The sequence below is a fragment of the Anabrus simplex genome, chromosome 2 (genome assembly GCF_040414725.1).
Source record: "Anabrus simplex isolate iqAnaSimp1 chromosome 2, ASM4041472v1, whole genome shotgun sequence".
NCBI lineage: Eukaryota > Metazoa > Arthropoda > Insecta > Orthoptera > Tettigoniidae > Anabrus > Anabrus simplex.
In genome coordinates, this window is record NC_090266.1 from 876,560,831 (window position 1) to 876,581,907 (window position 21,077).

Below are 21,077 nucleotides of genomic sequence, written 5' to 3' on the forward strand. Positions count from 1 at the left end.
TGGGCTCGTCAGTTGGTACCTAGCACACCTACCAATACGCTGGCTAGTGCATACCGTGGAGGCCACTGCGTAGGCTAACTGGAGCCACCGGCAGTGCCAATGCACTAAGAGACTTTGTCTCATCACTAAAAATTGATGCCTGCATGGCCATCAGATGATATAGATGTTGATTCCCATAGGGAATCTGAAATATTTGTCCTGAATGAGCAAATTTATAATACCAATATAAATGGTCCATTATTGGACATTATAAATTTTCCAGCTAGCTCATTCTTGGTTGCCAGCGTTTCGCCCTCGTGTGCTAGGGTGGGCTCGTCAGTTGGTACCTAGCACACCTACCAATACGCTGGCTAGTGCATACCGTGGAGGCCACTGCGTAGGCTAACTGGAGCCACCGGCAGTGCCAATGCACTAAGAGACTTTGTCTCATCACTAAAAATTGATGCCTGCATGGCCATCAGATGATATAGATGTTGATTCCCATAGGGAATCTGAAATATTTGTCCTGAATGAGCAAATTTATAATACCAATATAAATGGTCCGTTATTGGACATTATAAATTTTCCAGCTAGCTCATTCTTGGTTGCCAGCGTTTCGCCCTCGTGTGCTAGGGTGGGCTCGTCAGTTGGTACCTAGCACACCTACCAATACGCTGGCTAGTGCATACCGTGGAGGCCACTGCGTAGGCTAACTGGAGCCACCGGCAGTGCCAATGCACTAAGAGACTTTGTCTCATCACTAAAAATTGATGCCTGCATGGCCATCAGATGATATAGATGTTGATTCCCATAGGGAATCTGAAATATTTGTCCTGAATGAGCAAATTTATAATACCAATATAAATGGTCCGTTATTGGACATTATAAATTTTCCAGCTAGCTCATTCTTGGTTGCCAGCGTTTCGCCCTCGTGTGCTAGGGTGGGCTCGTCAGTTGGTACCTAGCACACCTACCAATACGCTGGCTAGTGCATACCGTGGAGGCCACTGCGTAGGCTAACTGGAGCCACCGGCAGTGCCAATGCACTAAGAGACTTTGTCTCATCACTAAAAATTGATGCCTGCATGGCCATCAGATGATATAGATGTTGATTCCCATAGGGAATCTGAAATATTTGTCCTGAATGAGCAAATTTATAATACCAATATAAATGGTCCGTTATTGGACATTATAAATTTTCCAGCTAGCTCATTCTTGGTTGCCAGCGTTTCGCCCTCGTGTGCTAGGGTGGGCTCGTCAGTTGGTACATCTATATCATCTGATGGCCATGCAGGCATCAATTTTTAGTGATGAGACAAAGTCTCTTAGTGCATTGGCACTGCCGGTGGCTCCAGTTAGCCTACGCAGTGGCCTCCACGGTATGCACTAGCCAGCGTATTGGTAGGTGTGCTAGGTACCAACTGACGAGCCCACCCTAGCACACGAGGGCGAAACGCTGGCAACCAAGAATGAGCTAGCTGGAAAATTTATAATGTCCAATAACGGACCATTTATATTGGTATTATAAATTTGCTCATTCAGGACAAATATTTCAGATTCCCTATGGGAATCAACATCTATATCATCTGATGGCCATGCAGGCATCAATTTTTAGTGATGAGACAAAGTCTCTTAGTGCATTGGCACTGCCGGTGGCTCCAGTTAGCCTACGCAGTGGCCTCCACGGTATGCACTAGCCAGCGTATTGGTAGGTGTGCTAGGTACCAACTGACGAGCCCACCCTAGCACACGAGGGCGAAACGCTGGCAACCAAGAATGAGCTAGCTGGAAAATTTATAATGTCCAATAACGGACCATTTATATTGGTATTATAAATTTGCTCATTCAGGACAAATATTTCAGATTCCCTATGGGAATCAACATCTATATCATCTGATGGCCATGCAGGCATCAATTTTTAGTGATGAGACAAAGTCTCTTAGTGCATTGGCACTGCCGGTGGCTCCAGTTAGCCTACGCAGTGGCCTCCACGGTATGCACTAGCCAGCGTATTGGTAGGTGTGCTAGGTACCAACTGACGAGCCCACCCTAGCACACGAGGGCGAAACGCTGGCAACCAAGAATGAGCTAGCTGGAAAATTTATAATGTCCAATAACGGACCATTTATATTGGTATTATAAATTTGCTCATTCAGGACAAATATTTCAGATTCCCTATGGGAATCAACATCTATATCATCTGATGGCCATGCAGGCATCAATTTTTAGTGATGAGACAAAGTCTCTTAGTGCATTGGCACTGCCGGTGGCTCCAGTTAGCCTACGCAGTGGCCTCCACGGTATGCACTAGCCAGCGTATTGGTAGGTGTGCTAGGTACCAACTGACGAGCCCACCCTAGCACACGAGGGCGAAACGCTGGCAACCAAGAATGAGCTAGCTGGAAAATTTATAATGTCCAATAACGGACCATTTATATTGGTCTCCCAAGTTTACCGAATCGGGTTTTTGGTGGTCTACATGGTTCCTCGTTTCAGGTGCAACTGATACAGATTTCTTTGGTGGAATAGCAGTTAGTCTGAGTTGGTTGATGTGGCGTTTGAAAACATAACCATCGTTGAGTTCAATCAAATAACGAAGATGACAAAAATTTTTCATTATTGTTCCAAGTTTCCACTGTTCTTTATTGTTTGCATATTAATGGGCTTGCACACAATCTCCCACGTTTCACAGTTGTGCTGATTGATTGGGAACAGTGGTTGGTTTGAATTTCATTGGCATCTATGCATCCAGTTAAATACGAATTCTTCTATGCAGGTACAGTTCTGCTGGAGATTTCACACAATTTAACGGCGTAGCTCAATTTAATTTCCTAACCACCTAATCAATAAGATATTTTTTATTTTCTTTACTAGGACTAGTTTCGACTGATGTAAACGGACATCTTCAGCCATTCGAAGCAAAATAGTCTAATTAAAACTAAATGTCTTAATACAAACATCAAATAGAACTGACTTTTAAAAAGCTATGATCACAATCATGGTTGCAAAAAAATATACATAAGCGCACAATTAAAATATTCAGTATGGTCCATACACAAGGATTTTTTTAATCTTGAACACTTGTTAATTAAAAATGACATTAATCTATTGTTGTCCATTGATGCTCATAAAAAGAGTAAATTGTGAACATGCGTATAAAGAGGTGAGGACGTTACACTCCTCGTGAACACCAAAACTGTTATGTTAAAATTGATGATGATGATTATGATTGTTGTTTAAAGGGGCCTAACAGCTAGGTCATCGGCCCCTGTGTTAAAATTATCACAGTGTTGAGCTTGAATAATGAATTTCAAGTACAAAATCCACTGAAAACACAAATATGCTATGTGCTGCACGTGTGATGGAAGTACATGGATCAATCTTTTTATTATTATTATTATTTTTTTTGCAATTGGCTTTACGTCGCACCAACAAAGATAGGTCTTATGGTGACAAAGGGATAGAAAAGGCCTAGGATTGGGAAAGAAGCGGCCGTGGCCTTAATTAAGGTACGGCCCCAGCATTTACCTGGTGTGAAAATGGGGAAACCACGGAAAAAAATCTTCAGGGCTGCCGACAGTGGGGTTCGAACCCACTATCTCTCGGATGCAACTCACAGCTGCGCAGCCATAACTGGATGGCCACTTGCCCAGTCAATCTTTTTAAAAACACAATATTGCCACATTAAACCGAGGGATATCGTGATGTTTAAGAAATTAAGTCAAGTCCGTTCGTAAGGGTGATGTGAGGGATATCCCTCGAGGTTCCAGTAGTACACCTTGTGCAGATGATAGTGCTGTGTCAACACTAAGAAATGAAATTCATTGCTTACGTGTTGCTCAATATCGAAAGAGAATTTCTCAAACTTTCTTCTGATTTGGCATAGATTCTTTGGTCATTGCTGTCAATCTCTTCTTGAATGTTTGAATATTCCTTCCGGCCAACCCATTTGATGCTGGGTGTCCTTGAGCAATAACTTTCAGAAATATTCCGGCGTCCTTACAAAACTGTTGAAATTCGTCGCGAGTGAAACTGGTAGCATTGTCTGAAACCATTACTTCAGGAAACCTATGCCAAGAGAAAACATAATGAAGAAATTAAATTGTTGATGTTGAAGATGGAGATGATTTGGTCAATTCTATCTCAGCCCATTTTGATTTTGCATCCATGATGACTAGAAAGAAACAACCTTAAAAAAGTCCTGTATTATCTATGTGAATTTCCTGCCAGTTGTTCTCTGGTTCATCCCATGGGTGCAACAGAGGTTTTGGTGGATTATTCCTTATTTTAGCACATGCCAGACAGGAACAAATCAATGTCTCACTGTCCTTATCAATGTTTTCCCAATAGCCATATCGGCGAGCAATGTTACATTTTCGATATTCTGATGTGTGGAAAATTCTAAATTCCTATGGAGGGAATTAGATGTGTGTCGTGGAGTTCGCCTAGTATGGATGATTTCAGAATCGATGGAGCTGCAATCCTATCTCCACTGAACAAAATTCCGTTGTCAGTATTGCTGTTTTCTTGAAGATCTTTCAAAAAGGTTGAAAAGCTAGAATCCTTCCATGTCTCGTTCTGGACTGAATCGAATGTGATAACTTGATTACAGATTATATAAACTGATTCCTTGCATAAAAGATGAACTTCTTCTTTAATAAACCCATCAATGCATTGAGTCGTTTCATTGTCTAATGATGATGTTGATAAACAGTCGACATTTCAATTCTCAAAGCCTTTTTTGTAGATCACCTTGTAGTCGAGTCCTGATAGGAAAGCTGTATAGCGCTGTAATCTGGCTCAAGACATCTGCAGCATTTTCACATTTTGATGAAAAATCCTAAATAATGGTTGATTGTGAGTTACAAGTATAAATTGTCTTCCAAATAGATATTGATAAAAATGATCAAATCTGAACACAATTGGAATTCAAGAGGACTAATTGGGGCAAATATTCATTTATAGGAAGGGGAGTTAGGGATTGGAATAACTTACCAAGGGAGATGTTCAATAAATTTCCAATTTATTTGCAATCATTTAAGAAAAGGCTAGGAAGACAACAGATAGGGAATCTGCCACCTGGGCGACTACCCTAAATGCAGATCAGTAGTGCTTGATTGATTGATTGATGTATCAATTTTTAAGGCTTCCCAGTCGTGCTGTGAGTAATTCTGTTCAGGCTGTGTCAATGCTCGAGATGCAAACGCGATCGGATGTTCCTCGCCATTGATGATGTGCGACAATAGCACCAATACCGGTAAGACCCTCATAGTATGTCAATATAGGTTATATGCGATACTAGCAAGATACCCGTGCTTCGCTACAGTATTATACTGAAATTATATTATTGAATGCTTATTGTTTTAGATATATAATCAGCCGAAATTCGCGATCCGACTCGTTTCCTGCGAGAATCTGCCAAAATTCGCGATCCGACTCGTTTTCTAATAGATTACGGCAAGTTTCCTCCCAGTTTTTAATCTTTCTTTCCAGCAATTGCTTTCGTACCTCCCGGGCTAGGTCCAGGTATTCCACCCGGTCAATTGGGTCACTGAACCCGCCGCCGGACTGCATTCTTAGTCATTACCCGTCCAGGACCTGTTCCAGCGCGGTCCGCACATTTGACGACGGTCCAGAACATTATTATTGTTCTTATTATTATTATTATTATTATTATTATTATTATTATTATTATTATTATTATTATCATCATCATCATCAGATGTTCTGGACCCCACAGCAAGATGCAAGACCGCTACTTGGCGGTAAATTACATTTGCTGCCATTGTCCATGTCGACAATGCGACCAGCACCATTGTCGCGCGTAGGCAAGTGTGCGGGATTTCTGACGATACGAATGACATACTTCCGTGCATTATTGACCTTATTATAGAGGTGAACAATTTGACGGTCAATCTCATTCCTATAGTTTATTTCAAATGTGTTTAAATTTTTATTTATATGCCAGGAGAATCTACTGTAATCTAAGAACGTTCTCAGAAGGAAAAGATGGCTGTTGAAATCGAACCCAGGAAATATTAAAAATGATCGGTTTATGATCAGAATAAGTACATCGACAACACACAGCCTGTTTCCAGTCATTCGACAGGGTCAGGAATGGAATGAATAAAGCCCCATCTAGCGGCGACAACAGGAATTGTGCCGCCTACCGCCGAAGCACTCCTCTGGGGCAACGATCGATGAATGACAAATGAAATGAAATATTGGACAGTGTTGCTGGAATGAATGATGACAGGGAAAACTGGAGAATCTGGAGAAAAACCTGTCCCGCCTCCATTTTGTCCAGCACGAATGTCACATGGAGTGACCAGGATTTGAACCATGGAACCCAGCTGTGAGAGGCCGGTGCGCTGCTGCCTGAGCAACGGAGGGTACTTATAAGTACATTATGAACAGTGAAATCAATTGGTCTCGCCTCCTTTTACACCCCACCGCTGTTAAGTTTATTTACTTCCCCCCCCCACCAAAAAATTAAAAGAAGAAGTGTTTCTTTATGTTTAAAGGAGATTCCAAACACCAATGTTCACGTCTATTACCTTCAGTTTTGAGATATAAGTGTCCCCATAAAAATAATTCACTTTCTTTCATTTCCTTTCACCCCCCCCCCCCAAGTGAATTTTCCGGCAAAAAATACTTGTTTCTTTAATAGTAAAGGATCTTCTAAATACCAATTATCATGACTCTAACTTCTTCAGTTTTTTATTTATGTATCCTCATGAAAGGAATTCAACTCCTATTCACTCCTCCCCCCCCCCCAAGATGGTTTCCCCCGCCAAACGTGTTTTTCTTTGTTTTTAAAGGAGATCCAAATACCAATTTTCACGTCTGTAACAACTTAAGTTTCTATTAGATGTATGTCTTCTCATACAATTAAGTCAATTTTTCAATTCTTTCACCCCCCCCCCCCCCTCATTGGATTTTCCGAGAATACGTGTTTCTTTACTTTAAAAGCAAATTCCATATATCAAATTTCACGTCTGTAACATCTTCATTTTTGAGATATCAGAAGCCTAATTAAAATAATTAAACACCATTTTCAGTCACTTTTACCCCCCCCCCCTCCACCTAAGTGGTCTTTCCGAGAACTAAAAATACACGTTTTTTATTTTTAATAGAGATAAAAAATACCATTTTTCACTTCTGTAACATGTTGAGTTTTTTTTTGATATACTGTAGAAATTCTCATTTTAAAATTTCACCCCTCTTTACTTCCCCTTAAGTGGAGTTCCCAAAATCAAATCACCTATGTTTCTTTACATTTACAGGAGATTCCAAATACCCACTTTTTACGTCTGTAACATTTTATGTTTCTCAGATATTCTGTAGATATAGTCTTTCAAAAAATTCACCCCAATTTGTCACTCCTGTTTAACCGCCATTAATTGGATTTTCCAAAAACAAAAAAATACGTGTTTCTTTATTTTTAAAGGAGATGATGTATACAAATTTTCAGTTCTGTAATATCTTCAGTTTCTGAGATATATGTATCCTCATTAAAGGCATTCAACCCATTATTCACACTTTTACACCCCTCCTATTGGTATTTACAGGAAAAAAAAAAATGCACTCCTTTAATTTTAAAGGAGATTCTAAATACCAATTTTTACATCTGTAAACTTTTAAAGTTTTAAGATGTAGACACACTCATTTTAAAAATTCACCCCCCTTTTCACCCCCCATAATTTGGACTTTCCAAAAATGAAAAATACCTGTTTCTTTATTTTTAAAGGAGATTCTAAATACCAATTTTGACAACTATAAACTTTAAAAGTTTTGAGATATAGATACACTCATTTTAAAATTTCACCCCCCTTTTCACCCCCTTAGCGACGGAATATCCAAATATCCTCTCTTAGCGAGCACCTACATCTTAATATGAATATATCCCCAAAATTTCATTTCTTTATGTCCAGTAGTTTTGGCTTCGACGATGATGAATCGGTCAGTCAGGACAAGTTATTTTATATATATAGATGGACAGTTCGCAGTTCACACAGTTCATGCATTTTCAGCAAGAATTTTTGGAACAGTTATTAAAACTACAGTCCGAAGATAATCAAAATGATCCAGAACAAAATGTACCATTGGTTAACACAGCTCTTTTATCAAATTTTGAAACACTGAACCTGGCAAAAGAGTAATTTCATAACTGTTATATCTGTTTGAAAATTATATTGAAATGAAAAATATCAATGAAAACAAAGAATATTGTGCAAAGTTGCTTCCTACTTCAATTGGTGCTAAATATTTCCCACGATTTCAGCTTTGTCAACACCGAAATGACCTAAAGAGAACACATACAATGAAGTCGTATCACTTCTCGAAAGGCATTTGGCTCCAAAGAAGAACATACTTGTAGCCCAGCATAAATTTTTATCAAGATATCAAACTGATCAACAATTTATAGCCAAATTTACTGCTGCGCTCAGAACAGACATTGCAGATTGTGAATTCATTTCACCATGAGAATGTGAAAAATCTATTGCGGACATTTTCCTTCGAGTTCAACTTATTCATGGAATTAGAAACAATTCAATTAGAGAACAATTCCTGTAATTCAAAGAAAAAGACTTTAATAATCCTCTATCCAAGGCTATTGTTCTTGAAACTTCGAAGATAGACTCACATCATCTCAAAAATATCAGTGATACAATCTAACCAGGTTCATACTTTTGTAGGTAATAACGGCTAATGATGATGTACAGAAAAAATTTGCATAACTAATACATCCACATTTAACTGCATTTTTTAAAATCTTCCTTATTTTTTAAATCATCTTTCCCCCCCCAAAAAATCTGGCAACCCTAGCGTGCAGTGTCAACTGTCAAATCCCTTTGAACTGTTTCATCACAGAACGCATCTTTGGCCTGCTGAATAGCAGTAACATCACTGGTATCGAACCCTTCTATCATTCCATTTGCTCTATTGAAATGCTGACAGTGGAAGTGTGTGGTTTCAATCAAATTTCCCCACTGTGTAAAGACTGGTTCAGGAGGTAGAGGCATGTCTGGTATGCGCTCGTTGTAAGTCTCTACCCCAAGAGGTGCTTCCAGGAACAGTTTCTTACTGACAACAGGAGTGGTGGTGATTGTTTGCTTTTACGAAGAAATACAACTAGGTAATCATCCAACTATGTTTGTATTTATTTTTCCACACTAAGAAGGCCTTGCACAGCACATGATAAATTAATCAAATCAGGGTAAAATAACTTTAGCGATGCGGCAGTTTTCAGCATGTAGCCAGCAGCATCTGTTAGAACAGTGATGACCAGGTTTCAGATAATTATGCACTTAAAAATGCCACAGATTCATGCAAATACTGTATGCTCTAAAAAATGTTGAAATATGCATTGAAAACTACCAAATCTGATATAAATTAACTCTTCACACCAGACTGGCATGTAACTCTCCTCAGAATTCTTCAACCAGTGAATTCTGAATTATAGCACTTGTGTCCAAGTGCCCTTTCTTAAGGGTAGATTCTTGAGGGACAGTTCGATGGAAGTATTTTTCCAAAAGGCCATGAAAATGAGGGTTGTTCAATTTATTCCATGGAATGTTTGATACAAACATGGTGTGGCACAGATCAGCTGTAAACTCGTCCCATTCTTGTTACTGGTACCCACTCGCTTAGCATGTATGAAAGCTCTGGTATTAGAGTGCTGCGTGGGAGACACTTTTTGCCTTGCATGGGACCTGTTTTGACAAAAAAAAGACTTTATCCTCTGCATTAGCTTCAGTCCAGTATTTTAGAAGGGTACTTCTACTGCTCTTTTCCTTTGGCATTGTTTGTGCATAAAAATTACTTTGCTGGATTGAGTGGCTCATACGGTTGAGGCGCTGACCTTCTGACCCCAATCTGGCAAGTTCAATCCCGGCTCAGTCTGGTGGTATTTGAAGGAGCTCAAATACGTCAGCCACATGTTGGCGAATTTACTGACACATAAAAGAACTCCTGCAAGACTAAATTCTGGCAAATCTGCATCTCCAAAAACCGTAAAAGTAGTTAGTGGGACGTAAAGCCAATAACATTATTAATACAAAATTTAGTTTTGAGAAAGCACTAAGCTGTACTGTCGTTCAACAATCTTAAGTATACAAACTATTTGCACAGACTTGTTTAACGCATTACTACCAGTTTTCCTTGAATGCACTACTTACTAAATGAAGAGCAGCTGCTAAATGAAGAGAAGCTGAGAACTAGAATATATCTGCCAAACAGAAAACTAACAGCTAATTTAAAGCCTCTTCGTATCTCATAAGGCTTTCCTATGGCCCATTAGGACACGCTTCTTCAATGAAGCAATAAATATCTCCCTCTGGGGTATTAGTATGGAAACTTCAAAACTATTATCACAGCATTAGTGTTCAGCAAATAATTTCATTGTGTATGCACTGCCACCCTTCTAAGAAAGGTTCACATTCAGTTTCCTCTTCAAAATTCCATGATTAAGCAAAGTGTTTCTGTTTTGCACAATTTTGTTTCATATATAATAAATTTCATATTGATCTGTATTGACAGCTAATTCAAAATTAATGGGGTAGGAGTACATCCAACTATTCAACACATATAGAAATGATGCAACTATGTTTTTACCACTGAACATTCATTGGGATTAGTTTCGACCTTGATTGTGAGGTCATCTTCAGCCATAATTGGTAAAATATAAAGTACAATATACAGGGTGAACTTTAATAAAACCGACAAACTGCAGGGACTTATTCCTGACTGGAAAGGGACGGAAAAATGCCCTATGAACATGTGTCCGGAAATGCATCTTTGCGACGGTAGATGGCACTGACGAATGAAATTTTCTCTGCCTACTTGCAGTGTGTTTCTTCTGTTGCAGATAGTGTGATTGAAGCAGCATACTGTCGGAAGCAGAATGGTCTGGTATTCATGTTGGGAACAAGCCGAGATGTTTGTGTATGTCCAAGCCAATGGAAACGGTCGAGAGGCAGCACGGCTATACCAAAACAAGTACCCTCATAGACACCAACCACATCACACAATGTTTCAAGCCCTTTTTGGGTGTTTGTGTGATCATGGGTCCTTTCAGACAGACAAACGTGCAGAGAGGCGGTGGACTGTGCGTACACCAGATCTGGAGGAACAGGTTCTACAGAACATTGAGACGAACCCTAGTACAAGCTCCAGGCAAGTGGCCCGCCAACATGGTGCAAGCCAAACTACGATTATGTGTACCCTGCATGACAACCACTATTATCCCTATCACCTGCAACAAGTGCAAGGATTATTAGCAGCAGATTTCCCTCTACAGGAAGGATTTTGTTGATGGTTTTTGCACCAGGCCATCACAGTTATGGGATTTCTGCCGTCAGTCCTCTTTACCGATGAAGCAACCTTTACTAGAATTGGCATCGTCAATCTGCATAATCTTCATCTGTGGGCTACAGAAAATCCCCGGGGAATGGTTGAAGCGTCTCACCAGCATCGGTTCAGTATCAATGTTTGGGCAGGGATTCTTGACAACCACATACTTGGACCAGTTATTATTCCACAACACCTCAACAGAGGAACATACCTGGACTTCCTGCAGAATACTCTGCCTGGATTGCTTGAGAATGTGCTTTGGTAATAAGACAGGTTATGTGGTTTCTGCATGGTGGAGCACCACCCCACTTCCGCATTACAGTTCGCCAACACCTCAACAACATCCTCCCCAGGCGCTGGATAGGATGTGGATGGCCTGTTGCATGACCTCCTAGATCACCGGACCTAAACCCCTGGATTTTTACCTTCGGTGACATCTGAAAAGCGTTGTGTATGCTGAACCAGTTCCTGATGTGCAGACCCTTCAACAGTGTGTTCACGACGCCTGTGATGCTATTCAGCGAGAGGCCAGAACGTGCCAAAGAGTGAGGCAATCCATGATACGACGTCTGAACGCGTGCACTGCAGCCCATGGAGACCACTTTGAACATCTGCTGTGACGTGGATGTATTTCAGCTATGTTCTGTCTTCCGGGACTATTTGTTGTCGTTGCATGCACACCGTCCATTTTCGGACACATGTTCGTAGGACATTTTTTCCTCCATTTCCAGTCAGGAATCAGTCCTTGCAGTTTGTCAGTTTTCACCCATCATATTTTTAGATGTATTATGCTTTACTGCTTACATCATTTCTATATGTGTATCGAATAGGTGGACCTACTCATACCCCATTAATTGACTATTTTGTTTTATGTCGCACCAAAACAGAAAGGTCTTATGGCAACGATGGGATAGGAAAGGACTAGGAGTGGGAAGGAAGCGACCGTGGTCTTAGGGTACACACCAAGCGAGTTAGCCATGCATGACACAGATGTGAAAATATTTTGTGATATAGGATTATTTTATAGCTATGAATTTAACCCTACAAGTGGCAATGCATATTCTGTAGTGCCAAGCGTTAATGCTGAAATTCTAGTGATTTAGAAAATATTTTATAAAATGGGTAAATATTATCAGAAATCAACAATATATGCACCATTCTGATCACAAAAGAGTATTATTATTGGCGTCAAATCGAAATGTCTGCACACGGTAGCTGAGGCCATATGATTATTATTATTATTTTTATTATTGGCGTATGGCAACAAGTTAGATACATATATATAAGTACATAATATTAATTTACATATATACACAGACAAGAAACATGTTTTTTGGGGGCAACATTTAGTTATAGCAGAATGTCCAGTTGGGTGATCCACTGTATGGCTTCCTCTGTTGTTTCCAGAAAGTCATTTGGGCTACCTGTGTAGGAACGTCGTATACATTCAATTACACTATGGGGGATCGTCTGCCGAGAGGAACCACAGTTGTACTCTGATGATGAAATATATTTCCACTTATAAAGGGCATCCCTGCATCATCGATGATTTGTTCTCACTCGATTCAGAGTGGTCCAAAGATTACCCGGTAGATGATGTCCACCAGGAAGATGTTCACCAGAAAAGATGTTATGTAAGGAACTGTCTGTGGCAACATTCCAGCGACTTCTCCATTCTTCTAAAGGGTGACAATTCCCATCAGCCAATGTGACAGCATCACGCAAAGATGGATGACGTGACTTGAACCTTGCTATCTTGAGAGCAGGAATATCATCCAAAACAGGCAGTTAAGGGTTCACTTCTATCTTCTTGTACTCTCGAGGGCATTTGATCTTCTTAAATCAGGCGGCATTATACCTGACAGAATTGGGAGCCAATAAAGGGGTGTGGACTGGATAGTACCAGATATTACGCGCATGCTAGCATTCAGTTTAGTATCAATGAGTCGTGTACATGGGTTATTCAGCTAAACTGGTGCACAGTACTCAGCACAGGAGAAAACCAGTCCCAAAGCAGAAAATCATTAAGTCTTGCTGAGGAACCCCAACTTGAGCAACACAATTTCTGAAGGACATTATTAAGTGTTTTGAGCTTTTTTGGACAGATTCATAAGATGTTTGTAAGAGTGTGCGATCAAGTGTAATGCCCAAATATTTTGGATACCAGCTGTACCAGACAAAAATGTATGTGAAGTTTAATACCAGCTTGGTGATTTCTGTTTTGTTAGGGTTAGGATTCAGTCACCATTTCTTAAAGTACATTTCAAGTGAAATCAGGTCTCTTTGTAGCACTTCTTCTGTCACATTAAGGTCTCAATGATGAGTGGCTAGTGTTATATCATCAGCATAATGGAAGTTTTGTGATGATGTTTCTGGGAGATTGAAGATATACAAATTGAACAGTAGGGGAGACAGTACCGATCCTTGATGTCATCCAATTTTGAGCTTCCTTTCTCTACTCATACTGTTTCCCATACACACTCGAAATCTTCTGTCACTGAGCATATTATTTATAACCTGCATGATGGTCCTACAGGGTACAATTCAGAGAAGATTGTAAATTAATCCTTCCCTCCAGACTGTGTCAAATGCTGCTGTAAGATCAATGAATGCGGCTGAGGTCTTGAGTTGTTTCTGGAAACCTGCTTCAATGTGGGGTGTCAGTGAAAGCACTTGATCACAGTAGCTGCAATTTGGCCTGAATCCAGCTTGATCAACTGGAATATGCTGAAAAATAGTTGTGCTGATTATGTTGTAGATTCGCCACTCGAAAAGCTTATAACAGCATCTAAGAAGGGCAATTGGTCTATTACTGCTCAGGTCATTGGCAGGCTTACCTGGTTTCAAGACGGAATTCACTTTCATTTGTTTTTCATTCTGCTGGGAGTTGTCCATTCTGTAGAAGGTCAGTATAAAACCTTGCCAGCCAATTTCTTGCATTCTTCCCAAAATGAAAAAGAAATTCTTGATGAATGCCATTAAAATCTGGAGCTTTATTTGGTTTAACATCTTTGAGAGAAGCATTGATGTTTTGCACTGTAAATGGTTATGAATAGCTTGATGTGGGTGGTGTTCTTGATTTGAGTTTGGACCTGGCGTTGTATGTATTTGGTGTGTTTCTTATCTGATGGAGTTTGGGAAGTTGTGACGATGTGAGATGCTACTTCACGCAGAGTAACTCCAGACTGTTGCTTCACCAAAGGTGTGTTTCCTCCAAGTTTTCTGAGGAGCCCCCAAGCTCTTCTACTGGAACGAGTTAGGTCGATATTCTTTTACTGTTTCAATCCACCATTCTCACCGGGTAGTATCCATGCTGGAAAGAAGTTCATCACTTCATCACCACAATGCAGATATTCGTTATAGAGTGCATCAGTCTCAACATTCCAACCAGGGATGTTTTCTTTTCTATGGTATCTAGGCATCCTCTTATTAGCTGCCATCATAACTGCACCTACGAAACGCTTGTAATTGTTGTACTTGGGAGCAATCCACCGAATGCATTTATCCAATTCAGTGGTGAATGTTGACAAATTCGCTTTTCTGAAGACACACAAAAATGAAAATATTAGAACTAAGTATCCTTTATACAAAGCAAATATTTTGTTGGTTTGGATTTTTGTTATCTTGAAAACCGGGTGAGTTGGCCGTGCGGTTAGGACCGTGCAGCTGTGAGCTTGCATCCAGGAGATAGTGGGTTCGAATCCCACTGTCGGCAGCCCTGAAGATGGTTTTCTGTGGTTTCCCATCATCACACCAGGCAAATGCTGGGGCTGTACCTTAAATAGGGCCACGGCGGCTTCCTTCCCACTTCTGGGCCTTTCCTATCCCATCATCGCCATAAGATCTGTGTCAGTGCAACTTAAAGACAACTGCAAAAAAATGTTATTTTGAATACAGAAAACGAAATTGCACAAAAAATGTCATCATAACAAAAAAAAAAAGAATCAATGAAATATACAAAATGTTCTGTCATACAATGCTGAAATAACCCTGAAGGTTTCAAGAAAATCTGTACATAATTAACACTCCTAGAACACTTATGTCACAACAGGGGAAAAAGAAAACATTCCCTTTTTTCTTGCAGCTTATTCTGATTCTACTTCCTCTTCCTGGGCTTTCTTTCTTTTGTGTCCCCTTGCTCTGAAGAAGTGCTCTGATCCCAGCATGTATCATGGACTCCCACATTACATCCTGGACACCAATGTCTGGGATTGCTCTTGCTTTTCTGCTGTTGTCGCACATACAGCGCACTTCCTCACTGGTCTGCATTGTCATCTGACAAATTATCCAACTTCCTCCAGCCTCACCTGGATTTTCAATGTTCTCAGCATCAATTTCACTAAAGTCATATCAAGAGCTTGTAAAATATCCAAGTCCGTTAGCAATGTTTCTGATTTTGATACTGCCATGTTTGTTTACCACTACTAGATACGAGATTTGTATGGACATGAAACTTCAACAAATACTACAAAAAATGACAGTAGTGGTGATAAGTGTGAACTAGACACATTCAAGTTGTTGTTGTTGTTGTTGTACGAATATTTCACCAACAGACAGCATAACAGTCAAGAAAACACACATTTACTGAGGATCTCAAAAAACGATCATGGCACAACAGGAAGGTGCAGGAGCCTCTTTTAGCGATCCTTGGCACTTCTTAGGTTAATAACCTTAAGAAAAAAGTGCCCTATACGACATAAAAAAATGATGTAAGAAAGAGTAGCAGTAGCAGTAATACAGAAGCCCAAGTGGCATGAAAACTGAATACTAAGTTTAAGATATATAGGAATGAATGATGAATAGAGGTGTAGGATGTGTAATGGTGCAAAAAATCAGCGATATGGAACTTCACCAACAAGTTAGCGGATGTGCACTAAGAAAGTAAGACTCAGGTTCTTCAGTATCAGACTAAATAATACACAGGATTAAAACAGATGACAAGCTGCCCCATAATGTTTAAAAATAGTATTAGGATACCTCAGAAGAAATACAGAATGGGAGGTCCAACAGAAGGGATGAGTGTTAACTAGTACAGATGAATACAATGCCAGACTAAGATTGAGGTTCACCTTCACTAAGTATTCCTCCACAAGCATGGAATTGCTGAAATGTTACATGTTTTAATGTGTGAGAGATTGGACTCATTCCAGAAAGAAAAAAAAAAAAAAAAAAGAAAAAAAAAAAAAGAAAAAAAAAATACAAGCTGAAAGAGATTCAAAGAATAAAGTATACCAATTCTTAAATCATGTTCTGTAATGCAAGAGATAAGGATTATTAATCAGGACATGATATATACAGTACATTATCTGGTACTTGAGAGAAATGTATATTAACATGCTAGAGGGACAGATTTTTCCTGAAAATTCTTTACATTTGAACACAAGAAAAATTGAGTAGTCCCACATGCAAGAAAGGGAAAAAACAAAGAAAATCCAGAACATTCATCAACGTGTTACCATGCACGAGAAGAGATATGACAGAAGAAAAATGTCAGCAAACTTACATGAATGCCACGCTTAGTTAAATGTTCGAACAAACATTTCTTCATTAGCAATGCATCCATGGTGCGCACCAATACAGTGTGCAGAGGAAGGTATGCAGCACTAGGATTATTCCTCCTCCTGGAAAATTATTTCATAACTATGTATATAAGGAAAGCATCTTCTCCTCAATAACATTAACAAATGCATCACATGCATGAACTAGAGGACATTTTCATAATTTTGAGGGACTATGTACAGTAATGACATGGGCTGATACAAAAATTCAAGTGATACATACAAATTCAAATGAAAACACAGAGAAGTTCTGTATCTGAAGTTAAATTTTTATGCCAAATATATTACATGAACACGAGGAAAATCCCCCAAACAATTACAGAAGGAACATAAGCTAATATGTCAAAATTACGAGAAACAGCTCCAATAGTCCAGTGCAATATTGAACAAAATGGCGACAAGAAGCAATGTGAGCACCATGACACGGCAATGCTGGTAAGGTTCTCAATAGAATTATACAGTAGTGACTTCCATTTCTCTTGCAGAACAATTCAGAACTCTACAAGAACTGTTTGTTGAGCAACTTGCCAGTCTAGAGCAGGGACAGGCATTGGTAGCACATGCACAGTGCACAACCGGTAACTTGGTGTGGTGAATTATGCAGCAAAAATCTTGGCATGCTGCAAGGTTTACTCTTACTTTCTCTAAGGAATATTAAAACGTTCTTGGCATCCTGGGTACAGTAGAGCACCAAGACTCATAGGTGCTGCTAAATTTGAACTTATTATGAATATTCAAATGTGCTTTTGAAATATAATTTGGAGCTGACCTATATGTTAGGTCCCTTAAAACAATAATCATCCTTATTTTGAGTTTTGAAACATCAAACTACCACCACTCTCAAGACCATCTCATAGTGATAGAAATTTGCATTTTGACATTTAAATGCTTCACAATTCATTCAAATATAACGAGGGAGAACATTATGAATCCCTCATTATCTTGGAAGAGCAAGGTTCATATTTTATCCTAATTCAATGCTTAGTCAGAAAACACTCATGCAAAAAAAAATTTCTTTAAAAACAATGTGAAGTTATGGTAAAAATAACAGACTTTATTTGAAGCCAAGGCTTAAACCATGAACAGTTTGAATAGTTCCTTAAGACATAAAACAAATAGCAAAACACAAATTTTCTTAGAGACCTTCAGATAGAATATGTGAAGATTGTCTTTCTGGGAAGTCTGATGGATCAACCAAGGGTTGATGAAATGAATCTTCCAAGTTGTTACAGGAAATCAAACCTCACAAGTAAATGAAGACCAAATTTGTTCCTAACTTTAATAAATGAAGTGGCTTTCTCACTTGGCACTTTTAAGAGACCTGATGATGATGAACATCATTCATATCCATCCATTTCCCTCATCCAGTTCCCACCAGGTTGGGATGTTTGTGGCACCTTTTCTTCTTCCTCTTTTCAACCACTACTGTTGCTCCTTAACTGTGTTCCAATCCAGGTTTCTTCTAAACTACTCTTGGTCGTTTTCAACCAACTTAGTATGGGTCTCCCTCCTTTTAAATCTCTCTCCATCACCTGCTTCGACATCCTTCCCTCTTCCTTAGAGGATGGTTTCCTAGCTTTACTTCCTCTCTAAACAATAATTACCACCACCAGCACCATTTCCCTCTTCCATCCTCTTAACATGTCCAAACCATTAAGTTTTCCCCTCCATTCTGTCTTAAAGCTTTTCCACTGCGATTTCCTTCCCGACATTCTCGCTTCTTACTCTATCCTTCCTTGTCTTTCCTATCATATTTCTTAAATATTTCATTTCAGTGGCCTTGATTTTATTCTCCTGTCTTTTTGTCAGTGTCTAGGTCTTTACTGCATATGTCACCATTGGGCAGTAGTATATATTAAACACCTCTTTACACTTCATTGGAACTTCATTCCTCCACACCAGTTTCTCAGTTCTCAGTTCGCTTTGGAAGTACTTGAAACTCTCTGCAATTTCAAGGTTCTGCCCTTTAGTTTTACAATTTCCTTCCGTTTCTCCTCTAGTCAACACCACTGTCTTACTCTCTTCCACACTGATTTTCATTCAATAATTTTTAATCATCTCACTCAACATGTCAAGTTGCCTTTGTACTTCCCCTTTGTTTGCTCTCCACAACACATCATCTGCTAACAGCATAATCTTCAGCTCCCTGTCCCCATACTTTATCTTTGTCACCTTCACAATTTCATCCATGACCAATATAAATAGCAGTAGTGACAGCACATTTCCTTGTAGTCCAGTTTTATTCCAAAATCACACAGTCCTCCATACATGCATCTACAAATTAACCATATAGGTTTACAGTTGGCACATATTGACAAGCTCATATAATAACAGAAGGTGTTGTTGTTGGTCTGCCCAGTCAATATTTAATATCCTTCAGTAATTCAATATTTAATTTTCGTACATGTTTGAAAATGGCCATTCTCTTCCTCAGCGAATAAAAACATCACAAGTAAAATTTCTCATATTCTAGGACAATCAAACTTAATTACATGAATACTGACATTAAAACCTGAAACATTTCACGTATGACATTAAAAAGTTATCTTGTAAAGTAAAAGTTTATATAGCTGATGATGATGATGCTTGTCCTTTAAAGGGGCCTAAGTGAGAAAAAATGTAATGACAAATTAAAAGTCCAAAATCCTCCACTGACCAGAATTCAAACATGAGGACAAAGTAAATGAATGGATGGATATAAATTTAGAACAATCAGTGGATCCAACCCACAATGCCTCACATTCACAAAAACTGACGTAATAGAATAGTATTACTGACCAAGGGACTGCTTCTATAGCACAATACTGAATCGATGATGCTTGTAGTCTAAAAGAGTCCAAAATCCAAGTCATCGGCCCCTTATAATGGTACTGATCACTAAGAAAGTAGAACCATGATTTTTGTCATTTTGCAGTACTAATCAAAAGTAGCGTACATTCGCGGATTCCACACATTATGGTACTACCCACAGGTAATGAAATTTGCACATGTAATACAGACCTATAGGGTTTTGCACATTGTGGCGCCATTTACAGGCAATGCAAAACTATGGTGTTCATCACATACGTGTACTAATCACAGGGACTCGCACTATCCCGTGGTGTTCCTCATATAGTGGGTACGAATCATAGGCAGGCCAGAACCATGGTGTCGCTCACCCATGGTGTCACTCCTAAAGTGGTACTAATTACAGGTACTGTAAAAGCTGGCAACGCACTCTGTTGCTACTAATCACAAACCTATTTTGTACCTCAGATCAAAAATTAGATGGATGGCTTTTCCGGCGTTTGCTCTATTAACCAGCGTTTCGTCTTAGGTCTGACACTAGACTCTTCAGAGTGGGATGTGTCAGACCCTACCCACTGATGCTGGGGTGTATGCATAATGGTACTATGAGCAAGTAAAAGCACCCATGGTGTTCCCCACGTGGTGGTACTAATCACTAGTAGTTTCATGGTTCTAATACAATCATCCCTTGGTCACCCCCTTTAGTCACCTCTTACAACAGGCAGGGGATACCGTGAGTGTATTCTTCGTCTGTATCCCACACTCACAGGGGGTTGTGTGTTTGGTCCGCAAGAGGTATTTTATTTCCCTCAAGTCTGCCGACAAGCCGGTTAGGACACCCCATTCCGCCACCTGGGATGCACCATGTGGGAGTATCACCTCTCCCCCTGCTATGCCAGTAAAGTAGGTTCATGGAGTTTATATAGCTATACACTGAAAGTTCATATTAAAACACTGGGCGAGTTGGCCTTGCAGTTAGGAGCGCGCAGCTGTGAGCTCGCATCCGGGGGATAGCGGGTTCGAACCCCCTTGTCGGCAGCCCTGAAGATGGTTCTCCGTGGTTTCCCATCTTCACACCAGGCAAATGCTGGGGCTGTACCTTAATTAAAGCCACGGCCGCTTCCTTCCCATTCCTAGGCCTTTCCTCTCCCATCGTCGTCATGTGTTAGTCTCCCTGCATGTGTCTGGACACTGCTGCAACATGTTTTGTACATTGCTTGCACATATTCCATCATTTGTTTTCCAAATAATTTCTGTTGCATTACTTTCCATACCTCTGCTCAAGGTCAGAGGTGCTCGGTTGGGCACCCACTGAGGCTTGCCTAGTGCAGCCGGACTGGTCTGATGTAAGTGTGGGGATGTTACGTAGTAAGCATAAGTCACAGTAAAGTGAGAGAG

The 21,077-nt window shown here is 39.8% G+C and overlaps 1 protein-coding gene across 1 annotated transcript in view; it reads right to left on the reverse strand.

Moving 5' to 3' along the window:
- Window positions 1-21,077, reverse strand: part of LOC136864532 (lysophospholipase D GDPD1) — a 316,094-nt gene that overhangs the window by 24,557 nt on the left and 270,460 nt on the right. The window contains exon 7 of the mRNA XM_068226316.1: window positions 16,838-16,955. Coding sequence (XP_068082417.1) covers window positions 16,838-16,955 — 118 coding nt within the window. The remainder of the gene's footprint in view (window positions 1-16,837; window positions 16,956-21,077) is intronic.